The sequence below is a fragment of the Chelonoidis abingdonii genome, chromosome 5, assembly GCF_003597395.2.
Source record: "Chelonoidis abingdonii isolate Lonesome George chromosome 5, CheloAbing_2.0, whole genome shotgun sequence".
NCBI lineage: Eukaryota > Metazoa > Chordata > Testudines > Testudinidae > Chelonoidis > Chelonoidis abingdonii.
The window spans coordinates 117,121,134-117,142,930 of record NC_133773.1 but is presented as its reverse complement, the minus strand read 5'-3'; the positions used below and the strand labels follow the sequence as shown (position 1 = coordinate 117,142,930).

The following is a 21,797-nucleotide window of genomic DNA, read 5'->3' as shown; positions in this document are numbered from 1 at the left end:
ACTATTGCTCTGTGCTCCAGCTCCAGGCTCCACTCCAAAGCCCTGTAGGTAAAAATTCCTTATTAATTTTTTGCTTCATGAATATCATCATATATTTTGTCTTAATTAAATATCTAGCTTTGGCTTATTATAATGATCAAATACATTATTCAATAATTAAATCATTTTATCTATGAAATAAAAGATCCAGGGCTGAAACCTTACCTTAATATTCAATATGCATTATATTTTCACATTACTTAATTCCAAGATATACCCATGGGTCCAACAAACAAAGCAACTGATCAGGATGCAATATTTCTATTTGCACTTTTTAAAGTTAGACTTTAGCATATCTCGTAGCAGGTTACCAAAGTACAAAAATCTCTTTAGGCAAAAACAGATCAAGTCAGTGTGCAGATGGATTTGCCCATTTCATCCCTCTGAACAACCTGATTGTATCTCTAAAGAGCAGTTAGTTTTGGGTCTGAATTAAGGTGACTACTTATAGTTGTTGATGACAAGGTGTGTAACACCAGCAATTTCAACTGCCTGCTGTGTTACAGAATGCAGGTGCATGCAGCTATATGCTGTGCCTATCTACTCCCTTTCTTTGTACTTCACTATATTGCCTGCTCCCAAGAATTTTGCTATGTACTTAGACTAGGATTCTTCCTTTCAAATTCCACATGGTGCCCTATTTAGATCTTCCCCTTTTTTGTTTCCACTACATCTTAAGATTCCCTACACTGAAGCAACTTTTAGTCTGGAAGAGAACAGACTACAGATTCTTCCAGAATTATCCATTCTGTTTCATTTGTTCTTCATGGAGGCTGCTGGGAAGCGAATGCTAAGAAAGTGTTCAGACCAGCCCTGGAAGGACAGACATCTTGGCATAAACACTTACTAGAATTAAGGAGAGGGAAACTAACACTAATTTATTAGGAAGTTGCAACTAATGTCATTTGTTTATCAAATAAAAGTAGCTTTTGCTATTCTTAGTTATTTTAATTGAAATGTTACTAGATCACTCAATGCTGCTAAATTACAGATTACTATGATTTAAAAGAACACAATCAACTTTATAAAAATCACACTTTGGTCTGAATTTTTTGAACCTACTATTGCTATGAGAAACTCCTACAATCATTAGGGAAAACAATAGAAGAAAAAGTATTAGTGTTCATTGGGAACACTGAATAGTCAGTTTCACCTGTTCCTTGGTAGGTTTTTCACAGGAGAGAGAAAAATCTTTTTTTTTTTTTTTTTTTTTAAGTAAGGTAAGTGTGGTTGTAAAACCACAGACATTACCAGGGTGACTCTGATGTCAGGTGTAATACTTGAAACTATTTAGCATTTTTTAGAAATTGACTAAATTTTAAGACAACAAGGAGGTCAGATTTTTTACTCTATGAATTTGAAAATCCTAGAGTCACTTTAATTAGCAGCCCCTGCTCTATATTTATTAGTGTGATGCCATGCCTCTGCTCTTGTCCAAGTCCTAGAGCCATATTCTTCCCTTTAATTTGAGAAGTAGAGAGCAGAAAATAGAAGTAAAAAGAAAAAATACATGAAAACAATACATTTTATTGTATACGTTGTCTATTGTTCCTATTGCAACTGCCAAAAATAAAAGAATGTAGTACTTAGTTTGATGTTACTAAGCCAAAAATAAAATTATGTGCTAGGGCTATTGATTAATTGCAGTTAACTCACGTGATTAACTCAAAAAAATTAATCACAGTTTTCATCACTGTTAAACAATAGAATACTACTTTAAATTTATTCAACTGGATGTTTTTCTACATTTTTAAATATACTGATTTCAATTACAACACTTGACGGTGTTCATTTTATATTATTATTTTTATTACAAATATTTGCAGTGCAAAAATGGCAAACAGAAGAAATAGTATTTTTCAATTCACCTCATACAAGTACTGTAGTGCATCAATCTCTTTATTGTGTAAGTGCAATTTACAAACGTAGATTTTTGTTACATAACTGCACCCAAAAACAAAACAATGCAAAACTTTAGAACCTACAAGTCCACTCAGACTTACTTCTTGTTCAGCCAATTGATAAGACAAATAATTTGTTTGCATTTACGGGAGATAATGCTGGCTGCTTCTTATTCACAATGTCACCTGAAAACGAGAACAGCCATTTGCATGGCACTTTTGTAGCCAGCATTGCAAGGTATTTACGTCCCAGTTATGCTAAACAGTCGTATGCCTCTTCATGCTTCAGCCACCATTCCAGGAAGATGCTTCCATGCTGATGATGCCCATTAAAAAAAATAATGCATTAAATTTGTGACTGAACTTCTTGGGGGAGAACTGTATGTCTCCTACTTTGTTTTACCCGCATTCTGCCATATATTTCATGTTATAGCAGTCTCGGACAATGACCGAGCACATGCTGTTCATTTTAAGAACGCTTTCACTACAGATTTGACAACACACAAAGAAGGTACCAATGTGAGATTTCTAAAGATAGCTACATTATAGAACCCAAGATTTAAGAATCTGAAGTGTCTTCCAAAATCTGAGAGAGACAAGGTGTAAAGAATGCTTTCAGAAGTTTTAAAAAGAGCAACACTCCAGTGCAGAAACTGCAGAACCTGAACCACCAAAAAAGAAAATCAACTGCTGGTGGCATCTGACTCAGATGATGAAAGTGAACATGCATTGGTCTGCACTGCTTTGGATGGTTATTGAGCAGAACCCATTATCAGCATGGATACACGTCCTCTGAAACTGTGGTTGAAGCATGAAGGGACATATGAATCTTTAGTGCATCTGGCACATAAATATCTTGCAATGCTGGCTGCAACAATGCCATGCAAATGTCTGTTTTCACTTTCAGGTGATATTGTAAACAGCAAGCAGGCAGCATTATCTCCTGCAAACGTAAACAAACTTCTTTGTCCGAACAATTGGCTGAACAAGAAATAGGACTGAGTGGACTTGTAGGCTCTAAAATTTTACATTTTTTATTTTTGAATGCATTTATTTTTTGTACATAATTCTACATTTGTATGTTCAACTTTCATGATAAGGAGATTGCACTGCAGTATTTGTATTAGGTAAATTGAAAAATACTATTTCTTTTGTTTTTTACAATGCAAATATTTGTAATCAAAAATAAATATAAAGTGAGCACTGTACACTTTATATTCTGTTGTAATTGAAAACAATATATTTGAAAATGTAAAAAATATCCAAAACTCTTTAAATAAATGGTATCCTATTATTGTTTAAACAGTGTGATTAATCACGATTTTTTTTTAACTCGCTTGACAGCCCAATTATGTGCACATCATTCCAAAACTGCATCTCATACATCTACATGTTGTTGCAATATTTTGTTTAGTCCTACCATTCAGTTAAAGTTGCTTCATAAGCTTTTGGCACAAAATTAATTTTCACTGTATGCAAGTTCTGCAAAAAATATTTAGCTACCTGGTTGCCTCCTTTTGTTTGCCCTCTTACAACACACTTGCTTGTATGATCTTAATGGTGTAGGATTGCTCTTAATTTCCTCCTTCTACTTTTTCCCCTCAGGGGGCATCTGCTCTCATAGCAGCCAGTATATCTGCCATACCATGTGGATATCCAACAGCCTTTACTGTTTACTGTGATTGCTTTTCTCAACTCAAGCCACAATGCATGGAAACATAGATCTGTTTTTTGAGAGTTGTTAGGGATCTGCAAACTAGCACCTTTGCTGCTTTTTTTTAAGCCCAACTCAAACGTCACTATATCCAAAAATAAAACTTGCACATAAATCAATGCTAAAATAAATTTTAAATTAAGCAGATGTTTAATTTTGGGACTAAAAGTGTTTCCTGAAAGAGTATGATTATGAAAGCAAAGTTGATCATTTTTTATTTGTTTTTACTGTACCTGGGCTCCATAGATGTATTTATCCAACATCTTGCCTCCTATTGTTTGCCCCCCGATATCCCACACTTGAAGAGTAACATTCAAGTTTCCTGAAAAAGAAAAATATGCAGAAGTTGATTTCTTTGAAGACACTGATTTGATGAAGTTAGATGCAACTACATTCAAAATGTAACATTAAAGCAGTTGATATAATTCCAGCATATCTGTAAATACCTTTTACAAACATTTTCTTGTACCCATCTAATAAATATTTGGCCCAAATACGTAGATGAACAAATCAACTGGGAAAAAAAGTTAATCCCTTTTAAAGAATACTCATTAAGATCTAGTAAGAATATAGCTAGACATGAACTGCATCTCATTGTAAGTGTTCTTTGGAGGAAAAGAATTAGAATGGTATAAGGTACAATTTTCCTAAGTCAAAGTTTAATAATGTATTTTAGTGAAGTAATCTGAAAAGAAGCTTAACAAAACAAATCTTTATACCATAATAGTTGCATTGTCCTTTATTTCTAGTAATATCAACCTAACCACATATTTTAACTCCCATGCGCCTGTTCAAATGTCTTAAACATTTAAAACTGGGATACATACACAGAGTAACTCTGTATTTTGGAAGAGATGTTACCAATACTACTGTACAGTTAGGTGATTATAATGGAAATGTTAACACAATCCTATTTTCAGGGTACAAAATCCTTCCTCCTCTGCCCTCCCCACTCCAAAGAGGCACTCAGCCATAAACCTGACTCGGCTTACAAATTCTCAGCCTCTAAGTTATTTTTTTTAAATCAATCAACAGACCATCCTTTTTGGTACATAACTCCAAGTAACTTTAAATTCAGTTTTGAAGACCATTACTCTACACTGTAGATAATATTGTTTGTTTGTTCCATAACCCCTAAAAAAAACCCCAACAAACAGAAATACCAAAATATGCTGAGAGGTTAAAAAAAAAATAAAAAAATCTACAGTCCATGCAGACCTGCCAATTCAATCATTCATATAGTTGTTAAAGTCCATTGCATCTAAAGAACTCAATTATCCAGAGCCATTTTTAGATGTAACAAAACAGATGTATTCTATGAGCAAACAATCCAAATTAGCACACAAAATATATACACACATAGATCTATGCCAAACTGTAACACACACACACGCGCATAACTTGACTGTCATCTTTTATGATCAGATAACTTCTACAGTACAAAACTGATTGTCAGGAAGCATCAGACTCTAGTACAGTAAAGTTCAATACAAATTTTCACCGATCTAACTACAATGCATGCATTAATAATACTTTGTATGTATACAAAACTATAACTTCAATTAATTTTTATTTCTAGACAAAAATGCAATAAAGTGACAAATTTCACATAAGTCATAAAATTTAAGTCTGACATTTCTTAACTCATACCAATAGTGTGGTAGGTAATGGGGGAGGAAAGAGCAAAATATTACTGGTTACAGAGAGTTTTACCCTTAAATTGGATATTTATTATTATTTTACAAACTTTATGTTCTTGAGCAAAATGTTATCTATTCACCCATAAAGAAAGAGAGCATTTACATGTAGAACTTTTATTCGCATTAAATGAGTTACACAAGTGAAAACCCCTCTTCTTGATGAAAATTTATTCTACCGCTTTGTGACAGTACATAGTAAATTACAAACATATACATGGAGATACTGTGCTTGGGCTACGAAGTGTAACAATTACATTTTTATAACACATTTTGTTCTCTTTTGGTTAAGTGTTCTGACTTTTTAGCCAAATCTTTTTAAATTGATATGTATGTCTCAGATGTACACGAATATTTCATGTACTTACTAAAAGATTCAATCTATGCAGAATATTAAAAACAAGCCTTACTTATTAATCTGTTTTTAAATTTATGAAATCTCTTTCTTAAAAACAAAGAATATTTATGGAAACAGTGCATTTCTGTTCAATACTCAAAAATAACTTTTCACCTGTAATAAGAAACATATCTGTTTTCATAAGGCATTGACTAATTCTTAAGTGTTGCTTTTAAAACTTAGAGCATAAATCTATAGTGACTACAGATAACACAAGAATAAGTCTTTCATAAACATATATGTGGCATGAACAAACTGGTGAATCAGTACTAGGAAGCAACTATGCTTCTTCAGTGGCTAACCAAATTAAACATACCCAAAAGCCCACCAAACAATGCATTCTGCAGTGTCCTATATCTAACTTCACTGTATTTGTTCTATTGCTAATTTACCATTTCATTCATGCTAGGTATATGGAAAAATATATTAGAAATAGTATAACTTTTTAAAACAAGGAAATTTTAGAATCGTAAGTGTGTGTGTTAAAATGTTTCCAAATTGATTACTATCCAATGTTGGAGACAAACAGAAGTTATTGGGCTCATTGTAGGGGTAACTGGGTGACCTTCTCTGGCCTGTGTCACACAGGTCAGACTAGATGATCTAGGTCTCTTATAGTCTTAAAAAAATACTAATAATCTTCTATGAAGATTATAGAAAATAAAATCTTGTTTGTCTAAATAAAGCTTGATTGTTTCATTCATGTTAAGGGGACTCCTATCTTAAATTAAACTAGAGCAGTTTCTGAAATTCATACTGATTATCTAGAGTGATAAATTAGTATTAACCCTATACTGCTTCATATGTTTTTTGCAAGATTATTCCATGTTGTGTAGTATCTATTTTGTGGTCAACGTTTTAGGATAGCTATGACAGTAGAAAAAAATCTGAACAATATGACTATTTAAAATTCAAATATTAGATATGGTAACATTAAATTTTACTTTTGGCATAAAATGTATTCTATCTACTGACCAATTTAAGGGAAGTGTATATTAACTCTGAATGTCAATAGCAAAAAAGTTAACTACACATGAAGAAAAATGTCAACAGTTCACTTTTTACAGCTATAGTATCCTTTCTCTCAGCACTAAAATTAATGAACCAGTAAACAATTACAGTTGAAGAATTCCATAGAAATTGCAGTCAGTCCATTGATGACAAACAAGAAAATCTGAATAGAGTTTTTCTGTTTGTTTATTCATTTGGTTTACATACACTTAGTAGAAAATGGCATGCAATGGGATGCAAAAAATGAGTAAATGAGAACTTAGTACATAGGTTGCTTTTGGTCTGAACTGAAGCCACTAAGAGGATTCAACAGTGACGTTTATAAAAGTACGCTTGGTGCATTGGTTAATCTTACTTAAAGTGCTGCACAGTCAAGATAAAACTAAAAACACAAGTCTGCCCACTTCTTGTACTGAAGACTTAAAAAATCATTTTCACAGTAGAACCCTGTTCAGTGAACTGTACCCAACCTCCCTGAAAGTATTTTGACTATGGCTCTTAAGAGGCTCTATCAGCAGAACCTCTGGCTAGCAGATACACCATTTTAAGCCATAAAATCTGCAGAGTGATTGCATCGACTTTACAGCATATTGGATCATTAAATATACTGAAATGGATCGATATTTGGAAAATAATTACCTGGAAAAAATTTCATGGAGAGAATTTGAGTAGCTGAATACTAAAAATCATATTGTTCACAATTAAACTAGTCAAAAATACTAGCAATGTGTATCAAATTGCTATTTTATTGGAGTAATCAACTGGTAAAATGATATTCCACTTCTTACTGTAAAACTATACCAGTTACTAAAAAACTGAAAAGTATAAGACTATACTGGATATACAAACATTCCAAAACAACATTTCATTTTTATCTACTAATATTAAGTTACTATTTGTTTTATAAATAAATCCTAATATATTTTATGGGGATAGAAAAATACATATTTCTGTTTGGTTTTTAAACTATCATTTCAATTTTGAAAAATCTGCTTACATTTAAACTCAAAACATAAGTTAGCGCTATTCCAAAGTCAGTTATCTACCACTTGTTCTACTAAAGAATGCAAACTAGTGCATGATTTTCTACTGATATTTGCATACTTTTGTCTAGTTATATGAATTCACATTTAGAGAAATATTAGTAACTTTGAATAAGCAAAACTAATATTTGTAATCAATAAATTAAAAGAATACATTTACTGAGGAAGTGCATTCCATAGTTACTTTTTGAACTTTAAAACTTTCCCCCCCAAAAAATCTGACTTTTCCATACAAATTTATCCCTCTAGAGACAAAGGGACACAGTGAGAAACCCAGGGGGAAATGCATCTTTCTTGACAAAAAATTTATTTATATTTTACAAACACAGAAATAAGAAAATATACATAGGCAGTCACTATTCTATATGTTTGGGTGTGATTTACACCTACACTCTTATACTGAAATATAATTATGGAACATAACAATTATGAATGGGGACAAAAGTATGACACTTCTCGAAGTTTTCCACCCAAAAAGAATATTTAGAAACCCAATAATGTGCTAATAGCTTCTGTATGTTTAACAGCTGGAAAAAAACTTGCAAAAGTACAAGTTCTGAGCATACATGCTGCAGGATTTGTGTACACATTCCATTGACAAGTGCTGCTGTAAGTATTCTGCATACTTGTATTTCTAGAAGAGCAGGCAGGACAATAAAAAAATACTCTATCCATTTTATGCAAAAATAAGCACATGGACTTGGAATATGTGTCAAGTCATACACATAAGAGTACAGTGGACTAACTAAAAATAATCTTAAAGAACATAATCCTTTTATGTATTCCTGCATTCTATACAACTTGGGAGAAAAATAACATAATAATTAGAAATAATTGGCAATATAGTTTTAACAAAATAACACTCAGAACACTGCATGTTTTCATGAAAGATTGCAGATTTCATTTCTAGTTTGCTACTAGTATGTTACCAAAATAAAGATAGAACTTGCATCAACTTTATCATACCTGATTGCAACTTAATACTTAAAAGCACTTTTTCCAGCTTTCATTTATTAAGCTCACCATGGTAAATTGCTTTTAATGGAATACTTTCATGATTACAAATTGAACAGCCACAATGAATGAATGGTTCTTTTTATACCCCCAATTGTTCAGAAACAAACTTTAAGCACTAACCATTCTTTTTGATTATTTTTTGCATTTTCCATGCAGTGTGTGCAACTGGCATCTAAATAGTTTCTTTGCCGTCGTGAACTGAAACATCTTGAATGCTCAAACTGTATTTTTATGAGTGCCGAGGGACCTTAAATTTTAGTGGTCTATTAAATGCCAGCAATTTCATGCTGCCTTGCATAAAACAGCATTCACATATTAGAGCACAGTGATTCCATAGGTACATTATACTTCTCCCCCACAACCCAAAAATACAAGTTCAGTGTATTTTAGCTAAAAAATTAGATTTATTTCAAAATGCAAAGATATTTTCAGTTAATACATAATTATATTTTGTTTATGTTATGTATTGTACTACTATCCACTTGAGTAGGTTAATCTTAATAGGTATACCAAAAAGTAATATTTTTTTAAAATGTGGCTAATAATGGTTCTAGGAAAATAACAATGTTTTATCTTTAAAGAAATAAACAAAAAATACACAATCCTTTTTCACTTGGTGTCTACATAATAAAAAATCTGAGAGAAACTACCCTCATAGCCAAATTAATGGTTCTATTTAAAAACATCTGCATGAAAAGCACTAGCTTACCTTATGTATTTCATTCTCAAGACCTTGTCTCTGCAAGTTTTACTATTGCCACCACTTTCAATCCAAGACTCTTTATTCTCTTACCTGGTAATGTTATTCTTTTCAAAAAGAAGTCCAGTCCTACAGTCTGTTTGTACTGTTTCCCAAAAGCTTCTTGGGCAAAACGTGTGGCTAAAGATGTCTAAAAACAGAACCACATCAAATTATTGGTATTTTAAAGGCTGCACACCCAATTTAAACCAGTCCTAAATCTAATAAAACAAAGGTAAGCAATTTTTTAATCAATGCCAGCTAACAATATTCTCTGATGGCAGACAAGCTTTCTGGTCAGCTTAAAATATAATAGAAGTAGATGATAATGGCAAGTTATGTCGGCAAAAAACAAAGAGTAAAACATTCAGCATTCTTCCTCTATATTTTAAAAAATATTCTGATATTAAAAATGCAGAATTGTATTACATTTTTAATTGAGTGCCAATACCGTACTCCGCTCCATACAAACATAAGGTGATATGGTCCTTACCCCATAGGGCTTACAATTATTAAAAAGAAAGTCCTGATTTCTACAACATGGGAACATGTATACATCACTAATCACAAACCTTCAACAGTGGACGACTACTCTCACACAGATCCACACTGCAACTCTGTATGGTTGCAGGGATCCAATTCCAGCACAAGAACTGCAGGATAAGGGCCTACCTGGGGACTAAAATAGTGCCTGATCCTGCATTTATATGCCTATTGAGGCTACACACATGAAGTTTTGCATGCATTGTGTCAAATAGTATGTTGGAAATTGTTTTTCCAGTGTTAAATTTCACAAAGTTATGTCATCATGAATGTACACTGATACATTGGGCTGCCTTTTGAAATAACAGAGATCTCTCACTTTTTACTAGGAACCTCAAAAAGGGCATGCTTCTAATGACTTTAATATGCAGAAAGTAACAAAGTATGTATTTTCTGTTTCTTCATGACCAGTTGTAATTTATTTATCAAAGACAATAAAAATACATGATATAATGTAAAAAGGATACAAAAGAACAGAAAACACCAGCTATATGAATTCCTAGAACTGTTGAAAAAAATAATATGATGCCTTAAAAATTAGCGTGATGTTGCTAAAAGAATGTATCCTATATCAAATCATTGCCAAGCATTTATCAGTCTCTTGTTAACATGACATCTACAAACTGCAGAAATTAGCCATATTTCTGCCTCTATCAGTAAGGAAAAAAAATATTAGGTAACAGCTTCACAAAGCCCCTACACTGCCAGAGACTGACATCCAAAGTGAGCAAATAGGAATCTAACCAATCTTTAAATAAAACACTGAATGACATCAAGTGTTATTAAAAATGAGTAGTAGAGGATATCCAGTTAACATACAATACGTTACAATAATACAAATAGTCCTGTTACTGTAAACAGATATGTTACACTACTAATGTGAGGGGGGGGGCACTGTAATGCTTGCTCTTTTTCTACAACAGCTTGTACCCCTTTTCATGAGAAGTTATTTATACACTACCACCACCAAAGGACTCCACAATTAAAAATCAAGCATGAATAGGGAAATACTGATCCAGAAAGTTATTTGTGAAGGAAATAATACAAGACTTAACACTTGCTTGATTGTACCATTCATATTCCCATCACTATCAGGGATTAATAGGTGTCTTGACCTCAGAAGATATTTTTAAACCAGATCCAAAACCCAATTAAATTAATGAGAATTGTTTAATTTACTCTAGTGGACTCAGGCCCATACAGAATTAAGAAAATAAATGAAAACAAGCAAACTATAATTAAATAAGCATATTCATGCCGTTTGTACCACATTTGGCAGTGAAAAGGTTGAGGATCACAGAGGATGAGAATCCGCCACCACAAAGCTATCTGACAATTATTTTTAAGTACATGTTCAAAATAAATATTAGTAAAAATTTTGATTGGCGTACCACTAACTCATTCACATTATTTTTGTAATCTAACACTAAGGATTTGATCATTTTTAAAAAAATCTATCACCACCTCAGATATAGGCAAGTATAAACAAAGTGCAGAAGTGCACCGTATAGGTAGGCCTCTATTCCTGTAAACTGAATGTAGAATTACAAAATAGGAACTTTTCCCTTGTAATTTCCCCTTTCATTAGTGAAAAATAACTAACACCTGGGATGCAGAACAAACTATAAACCCTATAATATGGTCAGATTTGGAAAATATAAAATCCTAATTTAGATCCATGATAAATAAGCAAACTCTCCCATTTTAAGGATACAGTAAATACTAACTTTATCACTCTGTGACACTTGATATTCCCAAAAGGTTTCTAGGGGTGTTAATAAAAATAAACAACACATTCAATTAACAGCCAACCAATAAGAGCAACAAGTAATCAACAGCATGGCAAAGTTCTCTTAAATAGCTTTCCTCCACTCTCCTGAATGCAAAGGAATTTATTGCAGAAAATCATTGACTAACTCCCTTTTTTTAATTTTTTTTTAATGAACGTTAGCGCTCACGAAAGGTGTAAGATTGCCAGCCCTGAAGACTGGAGTTCTCTATTCATTCACAGAACAAGTATTTATCCACAAGAACACTGACAGCAGCAGTTCAAGTCCTCTACACATGGAAAAGTTGTCTCCATGCCCATTCAGGTCCATCCACAATGCAAAAGCTCCATACGATCCTAAAATTGCTCTCTAGAAGGGTTCTTGAGAAAAGTTTTAGGTAACAATTTTGGCATCAGCCATAGCCTGTGTGGTCAAGGTAAATTATTTTCCATTCCAATGGTTGATGAAAGCTATTCTAGCTCAAAAAAACATTTTCTGTGACAGTTTTAAACAAGATTTTCCCCATCCAAAAAGTTTCATGAATCTGGAGAACAATTTTGTAACATAGACTGGGTCTCATTACATGACCTCTCTACTATGACTGCCAACCATTGTGTTGATAGACTCTGTCTCTATTTAGGCCCCAATTCAGCAAAGCATTTAAGCACTTGCCTAAATATAAGCATATGCATAAGTGCTTTGCTGAATACGGATGGCTGACTGAATCTGGGTCTTAATGCATATGCCTGATAATATTTATTTAGCAGCCCAGTCCCTCCCCTTTCAGCTAAAGTTCTTGGGGTGCTGAATTAGCAATTAATCTAATGAAATCATAGAAGTATAAGAACCACAAAGAACTTAGGAGCAGTTTTAAGAATGAGTGATTTGGGGGGAGTTCCCTACAAACCAGGATACAGTTTCATGTAAGCGGTGAAGCAGAGGAGAAGACTGCTTGCTTATAATTTTAGATCAATCACCAACTAGTTGTATCAGCTGTGCTGGAAATTGTCCATAAATTGTCCTGAAAAAGAGCTCTCCAGTTCAAAAGCTTGTCTCTTTCAAAAGAACTTGGTCTAATAAAAGATATTACTTTGTCTCTCTCCTATCCTGGGACAAACAAGGCTACACCACCACTGCAAACATTCATTTACAGACTGACAAACAAAAAATCAGACTATGTCTGAAAAAAAAGTTTCCATCTGTCAAATGTTAGATGGCAAGTCATGATATATGCAAAGACATCCAGACAATGTCAGTCAAGCTTTCTTACTAGCCATTTTGTGGGTATTTGTAGAGCAGGAGTGGGAACTTCCCAAAGGCTGCCCTACTTGCCTACTTTCCTCCCTAGGAGGTAAATTTTTCAGAAGTGTCAATGGGATTTTGGCTGTTACCTCTGGATCCAACAATAAGGTCTTCCATCAAAGGTTTCCACTTTACTAAACCCATTGAGAATTCACTATAACCACCCAAAAATTAATCTGTATCCCCTCTCACCCCACCCCTTCCAATTTATCATGTCAACTCTCTATTTATAGTAACAAGCCACAGTGGACTACAATCTGCACTAGCACCCAATTGTAAGAATCTTAGGTGTACAAAATGACAAGAAACTGTAGGGCAGAAAATGCTTTAATTTTTATACTGGTTATGGAGTAACTCAAATATGGATAAATTTTCAAAGAAGAGAGTCTAGTTTATAAAAACACACTGATCTAAAATTTTGCTTATTCCTAGTTTACAAAGCAAATAATTTTATAATTTTGATTTTTTGGCCTTCCCACTCCACTGCAAACCAACAATGAAAAACTGTCCTTTAAAAGGAAAAGTGGCTGATAAATGTTTACAGACAACCTATTTATTTTTGACTATCTAGGTTTGCAAGCCTGAATATGGATCTCTGAATAGTTTCACCATCTGCAAAATGGAGACTACGATAGTAATCTACATGATAGTGGTGAAGTGAAATTTAATTAATGTTTATAAAGCACTTTGAGATCTTCAAATGAAAGGTGCTACAGAAGTACAAAGTATTAGGTGAGCAGCGAGGCTATAAATGCTAAATACTTTTTAGCCGGAGAAGGAAATTCCAGTTCATTAATGGCTGAAAATAGTTATGTGATGAGCAAGCCAATATTTACTTCCTCAGAGATCAACAACAATGAAGTCTGAAATTAGGTTGATCATTGAGGTTGTAGAATTTGAAAATAGCATCTCACTACCCACAGATCAATCCAAAATTTTAAAAAAAAAGGGAGGGGAGGGCAAAGATCCAGGAGCAATGCACATTTGAGAAGCCCATCTCAAAGCTGATGTAGGGGAAGAGGGTTTTAGGATTCCGACCGGGGGTAGGACACAGTTAAGTTCCATCTTTTGTATCAACCGCGAGAGTACATGTCCGATAAATTCAAGTCCCACACCCAACTGGAAGGGAGAGAAGGAATGTGCACTGCCCCTTATCTCCAGCTCTGAAGCCTCCTAACTTTTGGGGTGAATCCAGCTATTCTATTCTTCCTCCAACATCCCAGCAGGTAAGGGGATGGTACATTTCTGCTGCTCTACCCACCCCCATGACCTTTATTTTTCCAAGACCTCCTTGCCCATGAATAGCTCCAGAACCTAGTTCCACAGAGAGACAGCTTTCCCGAGCAGCAGCAGAGCAAAACTAGTGTGGTTTTTGTTAGTTTCACTACTGCCAAGTTTCTCAACATGCAAACCAATGAGTGTGTGGAAAGATGTAGAAGCAGCATCCAGAGACTGACACCATTTTTTCAATCTATATTAAAGTCACTAATTTAAAAAAAGTTTGGTTTAGTTTCTGGAGGGGAGGGATTTGACAAAAACTCTGGTTCCTGAAGTTTGTTCCCTTCTCTCTTTCCCTCCTCTTCCTTCCTATAAAAGAAAGTATTTTCTTTTATACTTCTGTTTATTTTCGCTTAACTCAATCCTCCTTTTCTGTTTCAGATTTCTTTTGATCACCTGGTTTAATCTGTCTTCTTTGTTTTTGTCTAACTCATTCCAACCCTTTTTTAATCATCATTTTTTTCCTCAGGTTGTGCACTGTTTTTCCTATTTTTTTTCCTTTTTAATATTTTCTTAGCATTTTTTTTAAATTTTAACCTTTTCTTTATTTTCTCCATTTTAGTATACTGTTTTTCTTCTGGTCTGTGTCTTTGTATTTCTATCAGTCGCTCCTCCCTTTCTATCATGCTGTTACCCTTACTCCTTTCCTCCAGGAGCAGCACTTCCACTCAGGTCAACCTGATTTAGACTCCACAGCTACCCTGAATCATTCCCATTTCTCTTGCCACTCTGCCACGTCACCAGTCAGGTTTAGCCCATCCATCCCTCCATCTCCATCTATGGAGGGGTTGATGGGCCTAACCTGAGTAGCACTGTGACACCATCTTACAGGTCTCAATGCCACTGCTGTGCACTGAGTGCTAGATGGGCTCACTCTCCAACCCTCCCCTCCAGGTCTCATCTTTCAGCACCCCCCACTCTACTCTTGTGGATGTTTATGTAGCAAAAAAGACTCTTAGTGACCTTTCCATGACTTCCATGAGTTTTTTCCCACACCTCTGTCATGAAATTTTCTAAAAAAGTGATTGGGAGTGAAGCACTGCTCCCTGCATCATGAATGGGGCCACTACTTAGGAAGAGAAATGGAAACACTGTCCTGGACTGGAAGTGCCATGAAGCTGTCTGAGCAGTTTTGTTTTTAAACTACTGAAAGCAGTTCCATGGAGTTTAAATCATTCCCCCTCTCTCCTAGGCATGACACCAGAAGACATGCAAGTTTGCTGCCTTCTTGTAAGCTGGCTGAACCATTGTTCCTCAAGAGGCAGGAGACCAGTGTTGCCATTGTTGGCCTGGAGGAAGAAAAGGAAAATATGAAACTCTGGATCTCAGAAGGGAATGAGAGAATATATCTTCTGCCACTATTCCTATTCCTCTCCATTGACTGAAGATAGAGCATAACTCCTGTAGAGAGAGGAATGTGTACAGTGAATGGGGGCTGAGTAAGTGCACAAAGGAAGCTGGATGAGAAGCATACACAAGAGGGAGGCTGGGCGGGGGAAAAGAAAAGTATGCTTATACACACACTGTTTTAAGAACTAGGGGGAACAGGTGACAACACAGGAGAGGGAACTCAAATGGTTTGATCTTAAGAGGTCTCCAAATGCACCTGAACTGGCCCCAAGGCTGTATCCTCCCCATCCATTCAGGTTGTCAGACCTCTTTTACTTTTGCAAGATTTTCCTGCAAGGCTCAAAGGTGCAACTGGGCCTTCTAGGCATCAACGTGGCTGGAAGAAGCCTCTCTAATAGCACTATCTAGGCTAGGAGGGAGGGCAGGGATTTAAAGCGATCAAATTTTTGATTTGCTCCACTCCAGCTCCAGGCAAAAACCTACTACTCTGCGCTCCAGCTCCGCTCCAAAGCCCTGAGTGTGAGGAAAGCAAAGCAGCCCCCAATCAATGTAACCTGCACTGAGGATTCAGAGATGCAACCAGGAAAAAACATCAAAATGCACCAATGCTTGTAATTCCAGATATGGTAAGAGGTCTTGCCATAAGGTACTTAACAGCAGTAGTGAAAAGGACTTCTTAGTTTGATTTGTATACTGGGAAAGCTAAGAGCAAAAGACTAGAGCTTTCTTGAGCATTTATAATACACTCCTTAGATTGTCACTTGGAATCATTTGTCCATTGATTAAAATATAACACCACTTTCATGGCATAAAAGGTTTTCTTTACAACTATTAGAGCTAGATCTCTTTAATTTAAAGAAAAGAGTTAAGTCTATATTTAGCCACATGCCTTTGTCAGCACAGAGAATCTTCCTACTTATCAATGGAAAGCAGATTTTCCAACACCTGCAAACTATATGAAGTCTTGGTTTTTCCCCTGAATCATATGTAAACCAGTTATTCTGTGACCAAATTTTTAAATTTCCTACTAAAAAGTAAGTAACAAAGGAGAAATTGTACTTTTGAGATTCACATTCATGATGGAGATTATCAGGTATGTCTCATTAACACATTCAAGATATGTGTAATAATACATACACTGAGGAGTCCTTGTGGCACCTTAGAGACTAACAGATGTATTTGGGCATAAGCTTTCGTGGGATATAATCCACTTCATCAGATGTATGGAGTGGAAAATACAGTAAGCAGGTATAAATATATTTAAATATACAGCACAAGATGGGAGTTGCCTTACCAAGTGTGGGAGGGGGTCAGTGCTAACAAGGCCAATTCAATTGGGGTGGGAGTGGCCCATTCTCAGCAGCTGACAAGAAGGAGTATCAACAGAGGGAAAAAAAAAATTTGTAGTGACTCAGCCACTCCCAGTCTTTATTAAGGCCTAATTTGATGGTGTCAAGTTTGCAAATTAATTACAGTTCTGCAGTTTTTCATTGAAGTCTGTTTCTGAAGTTTTTTTGTTAAAGAATGTTGTTATTGAGTATCTATGGAGACTGAACTGCTCTCCTACTGGTTTTTGAATGTTACAATTCTTGATGTCTGATTTGTGTCCATTTATTCTTTTGAGTAGAGACTGTCCAGTTTGGCCAACGTATACAGCAGAGGAGCACTGCTGGCACATGATGGCATACATCACATTGGTAGATGTGTAGGTGAACGAGCCCTTGATGGTGTGGCTGATGTGGTTGGGTCCTATGATGGTGTCCCTTGAATAGATATGCAGACAGAGATGAAACAGGGTTTGTTGCAGGGGTTGGTTCCTGGGTTAGTGTTTCTGTTCTGTAGTGTGTAGTTGCTGGTATTTGCTTCAGGTTGGGAGGCTGTCTATAAGCGAGGACTGGCCTGTCTCCCAAGGTCTGTGAGAGTGAGGGATCGTCCTTCAGGATAGACTGTAGAGCCTTGATGATGTGCTGGAGACGTTTTAGTTGGGGGCTGAAGGTGATGGCTAGTGGCGTTCTTTTACTTTCTTTGTTGGGCCTGTCCTGTAGTCTGGGTACCCTTCTGGCTCTGTCAATCAGTTTCTTCACTTCACTAGGTGGGTACTGTAGTTCTAAGAATGCTTGATAGAGATCCTATAGGTGTTTGTCCCTCTCTAGGGATTGGAACAAATGTGGTTATATCTGAGAGCTTGGCTGTAAACAATGGATCATGTGATGTGGTCTGGATGAAAGCTGGAGGCATGTAGGTAAGTATAGTGGTCAGTAGGTTTTTGGTATAGGGTGGTGTTTATATGACCATTGCTTATTTGTACTGTAGTGTTCAGAAGTGGATCTCTTGTGCGGACTGGTCCAGGCTGAGGTTGATGGTGGGGTGGAAATTGTTGAAATCCAGGTGGGATTCCTCAACAGCCTCCTCCCCATGGGTCAGACTTCCACGAGAAACTGCAGAACTGGAATTAATTAGCAAACTTGACACCATAAAATTAGGCCTTGTCATAAACAGATAGTTAAGGGTTAATGTCTCTTTCACCTGGAAAGGGGTAATGAACAACACCTGACCAGAGGACCAATCAGAAAACAAGATACTTTCAAATCTCAAGGCAGGGAAGTTTGGGTGTGGGTCCTTTGTTCTGTGTGCTCTCTAGGCTCTGAGGGTGATCACACTATCTCCAGGCTCTCTAATCTTCTGTTTCCAATTTGTAAGTACAAGTAGGAAGACAATATAGGCTTTTACATTGTTTTCTGTATTTGCACATGTGTAGTGTGCTGCAAATGTTTAAATTGTATTTTTTTTCTGAATAAGGCTGTTTATTCATTTTTTATAAGCAAATAACCATGTAATATTTCATCTTGATTACAGAGACCATTTTTATGTCTTTTCTTTCTTTTCTTTTTTTTTTTTTATTAAAAGCTTTTTCTTTTTAAGACCTGTTAGATTTTTCCCTAGGTAAGGCTCAAGGGGACTGAGCCTGTACTGCCTCTGGGGAAGAGGGAAGGGGGAGGAAAAAAACCTGCTCAGTGTGTTTCATGGAGTTTGAAGCACCCTGATCTCCTAGGGGAACCCAGGGAGGGGAAGCCTAGGAGTGGCATTAGTGAGGGAAAGAGTTTACTTTCCCTGTGTTAAGATCCAGGGGATCTGGGTCTTGGGGGTCCCCAGGGAAGGTTTTGGGGAGACCAGAGTTTTTCAAACACTCAGAGTTTGATTGGTGGCAGCCTATTAGATCTAAACTGGTAATTAAGCTTAGAGGTTTCATGCAGGTACCCAAATTTTGGACGCTAAGGTTCAGATTTGGGAAATATACCTTATGACAGGCCTGAGTAAAGACTGGGAGTGGCTGGGTCACTACAAAAGATAGTTTTCCCTCTGTTGATACTCACACCTTCTTGTCAACCGCTGGGAATGGGCCACTTCCACCCTAATTTAATTTGCCTCTTTAGCACTGACCCCTCCACTTGGTAAGGCAACTCCCATCTTTACATGTACTGTATATTTATACCTGCCTACTGTATTTTCCACTCTATGCATCTGATGAAGTGGGTTATATCCCATGAAAGCTTATGCCCAAATACATCTGTTAGTCTCTAAGGTGCCACAAGGACTACTCGTTATTTTTACTAATACAGACTAACATGGCTACTCCTTTTTGAAACCTGAATACGTACACTATAATTACTTTTTGTTGTCTTCTTTGGTACATAGTGACCGTTGCTTTGCCTTATTTAGCATTATGCTAGTCATGGACTTCATGTAGTTCACAATTCTATAATCAGGGTGTTTGTTAATTACATTCCTAACCTTCACAGAAAGAAAACCTTGAAAATGTGAACCAAAATTAAACCACCACACTGGTGACTTCCCATACCCTGAAATAATAGTTCTGACAGATATAAAGTTGCCTCATTCCTGTCAGTAGTCTAGTAGTTTTTGAAATCTTAAGAACACAAGTTGAATAGCAACATACGTCACTTTTGATTATATCGGCAGCAACATCCAGCTAGTATGTTTGTCCCTGAACTCTGCCTTACCAGAACCCCAAATCCCTTCCCAATGCCAGTCCAGATGCCAAAACCTGCCGCTTCCCCCTACAACTTCTATGCTGTTACTATGCCTTGCCAACACAAAGTGTGCAAAACACTGAAAATATGGGAACAACATAGGATAAATTGGCTTTAATGTCAAAATAAACACCACAAAGGCCTGTAGTGATTGTATTATTAGCTTTTAACTTTATTAAGGACTTTTATACTTGATGTTAAGCCAGTTCAGAATTCCTAGTTTGCTGCACCAGAGGGTGGCAGGACGCAAGGACCTTGCCAGAGTTTGGGTGCCAGTCCGGGCGGGCGGGAAGGAGGGTCTAGGAGGCTGCCCAGGGCCACTGCACCTTGCGCCCCACAAGACAGATGGGGTTGGCCACAGCAGCCTCCCCTCACTGTCCGTCGTGGGATGCTGCGCTGTCTGACAGCGGGGAACCATCATCTCTGCCGTTCGCTGCCCCCAGAGGTCTCTGGAGACCCGACGGAGAGGCGGCTCATGGTGCGATTGTTCCACTCCCGAGCACCACCGCGCTGTGGGCCTCGAGTCCGAGGTCGCTGGTCTCCCAGGGACGTGGCTAGGGACAACTGCCGGTCCGGCAGCCACCGAGAATCGCCTGTCAGTCACTGGCCAGATGTGGCGACAACGACAGGCGCGACAGCCACTAGTGACGGGGGAAGGGGCTTGGCTGTTTGAGCTGCATGCGCCGCTAGTCGGGGCTGGGGGCCACCTGGCGGGCGAAGCAGGCGGGCCCGGTGCGGGGACGTTCCGCAGCGGGAGGGGACAGAGAACATCCCGGGGAGGGTTGAGGTGCAGCCCCGGCAGCGAGGAGCGGAGGCAGACGGGCCCCGGCACTGACCTTGCCGGAGGTGCCGTCCCCCAACACCACTAGCTTGAGCTGCCGGTCCGGACTCTCCTCCTCCGAGTCCGACATGGTGCCTGCGCCCGGCGAGGCGGGGAGCGAGTGCCGCTCTCACGACGCCTAGACCGGCACAGAGGCCGGAGCCGCCATCTTCCCTTGATGCGGCCGCTGTCGCTAAGGCCGAGTCTGGGCAAGACCACCGCGAGGCCGAACCGGAGGAGGGCGAGAGAGACGGGGCTGCGGACCCAGCGACCGCTCCCCGTCGGGACCGTCAGCTCGCTGGGCCCTCCGCGTCCCTGCACCCTCACAGCCTCTCTCCCCCTTCCCGCGTGATAGTGGCCTGGCCCGGAATTCTGAGAGCTTCAATGGTTTAATCCCTTAGTGACGCCCGGCGTGGTAACTAAGGACCGTGGGGTGAAAGGTCACAGGGCGGGGAGCGCCACAACTAGCTCCTCCTTCTCCCATTCCCGGGGGGCGGGCTTCAGGGGATTTCCCGCCCTCTGCTCTGCTTGCCCAGCGGAGCGCGCTGATTCTTTGCCCTGTTCTGGAGGTGGGACGGCGGCGCATGCGAATTCTTCGCCCCCCCCACCGCTCAGGGGCGTGGTGGCATCTACTCCCTTGTGCGAGCCGAGCGCTGGGCAAAGAGAGGGAGCAGGGGGTCCTTTGCCCAGACCGTGCAGAGGCCCCTAGGAAGCGGTGGGAGGAACCGTGCCCCCAGGCTACTGCCGTTGGTGGAGTCCAAACGAGAGTGGGGCTGGAGCCGCCCCGGGGGAAATCAAGCAGCACCACCCTCTCCCCTTTCTTTGCTGCTGCCCAGGCTGAAAAGCGGGGGCTGTAAGATCACTTGTCCCCTTTGTCTCAGTGATTCAGAGGCGCGGCCCCCTGCGCTGAAGCTCTGCCAGGGGGGCAGGCAGCGTCCTCCCCCCCCCCCCCCCCCCCCAAGGAAGAAGCCCTTCCAGGGCCTGCTCTCAGGCCCTATGTTTCTGGCTCCAGCCATCAAGGGCTAACCTGCTTGTGAGGCACCGCTCCCCTATAACGCAGTTGAGAGCCTGGGAGGGCCCTTACTGCGACTTGTGCACAGGAAGGGTTAAGGGCTCCACCTGGGG

The 21,797-nt window shown here is 38.3% G+C and overlaps 1 protein-coding gene across 7 annotated transcripts in view; it reads right to left on the bottom strand.

The window, feature by feature from the left end:
• RAB28 (RAB28, member RAS oncogene family) overlaps positions 1 to 21,086 on the bottom strand; it is a 98,822-nt gene extending 77,736 nt beyond the window's left edge. For 2 of the 7 annotated variants that reach the window (XM_075066590.1, XM_075066591.1), the window contains exons 1-3: positions 20,689 to 21,082; positions 9,613 to 9,709; positions 3,888 to 3,976 (exon numbers count right to left, since the gene is read on the bottom strand). In XM_075066590.1, the coding sequence (XP_074922691.1) occupies positions 3,888 to 3,976; positions 9,613 to 9,709; positions 20,689 to 20,763 (261 nt within the window). In that variant the 5' untranslated portion in view covers positions 20,764 to 21,082. Of the gene's footprint in view, positions 1 to 3,887; positions 3,977 to 9,612; positions 9,710 to 20,688 lie in introns of all 7 variants that reach the window. The other 5 variants (XM_075066587.1, XM_075066592.1, XM_075066588.1 and 2 more) reach the window with 4 other exon arrangements.
• Positions 21,087 to 21,797: the final 711 nt, after the last annotated feature.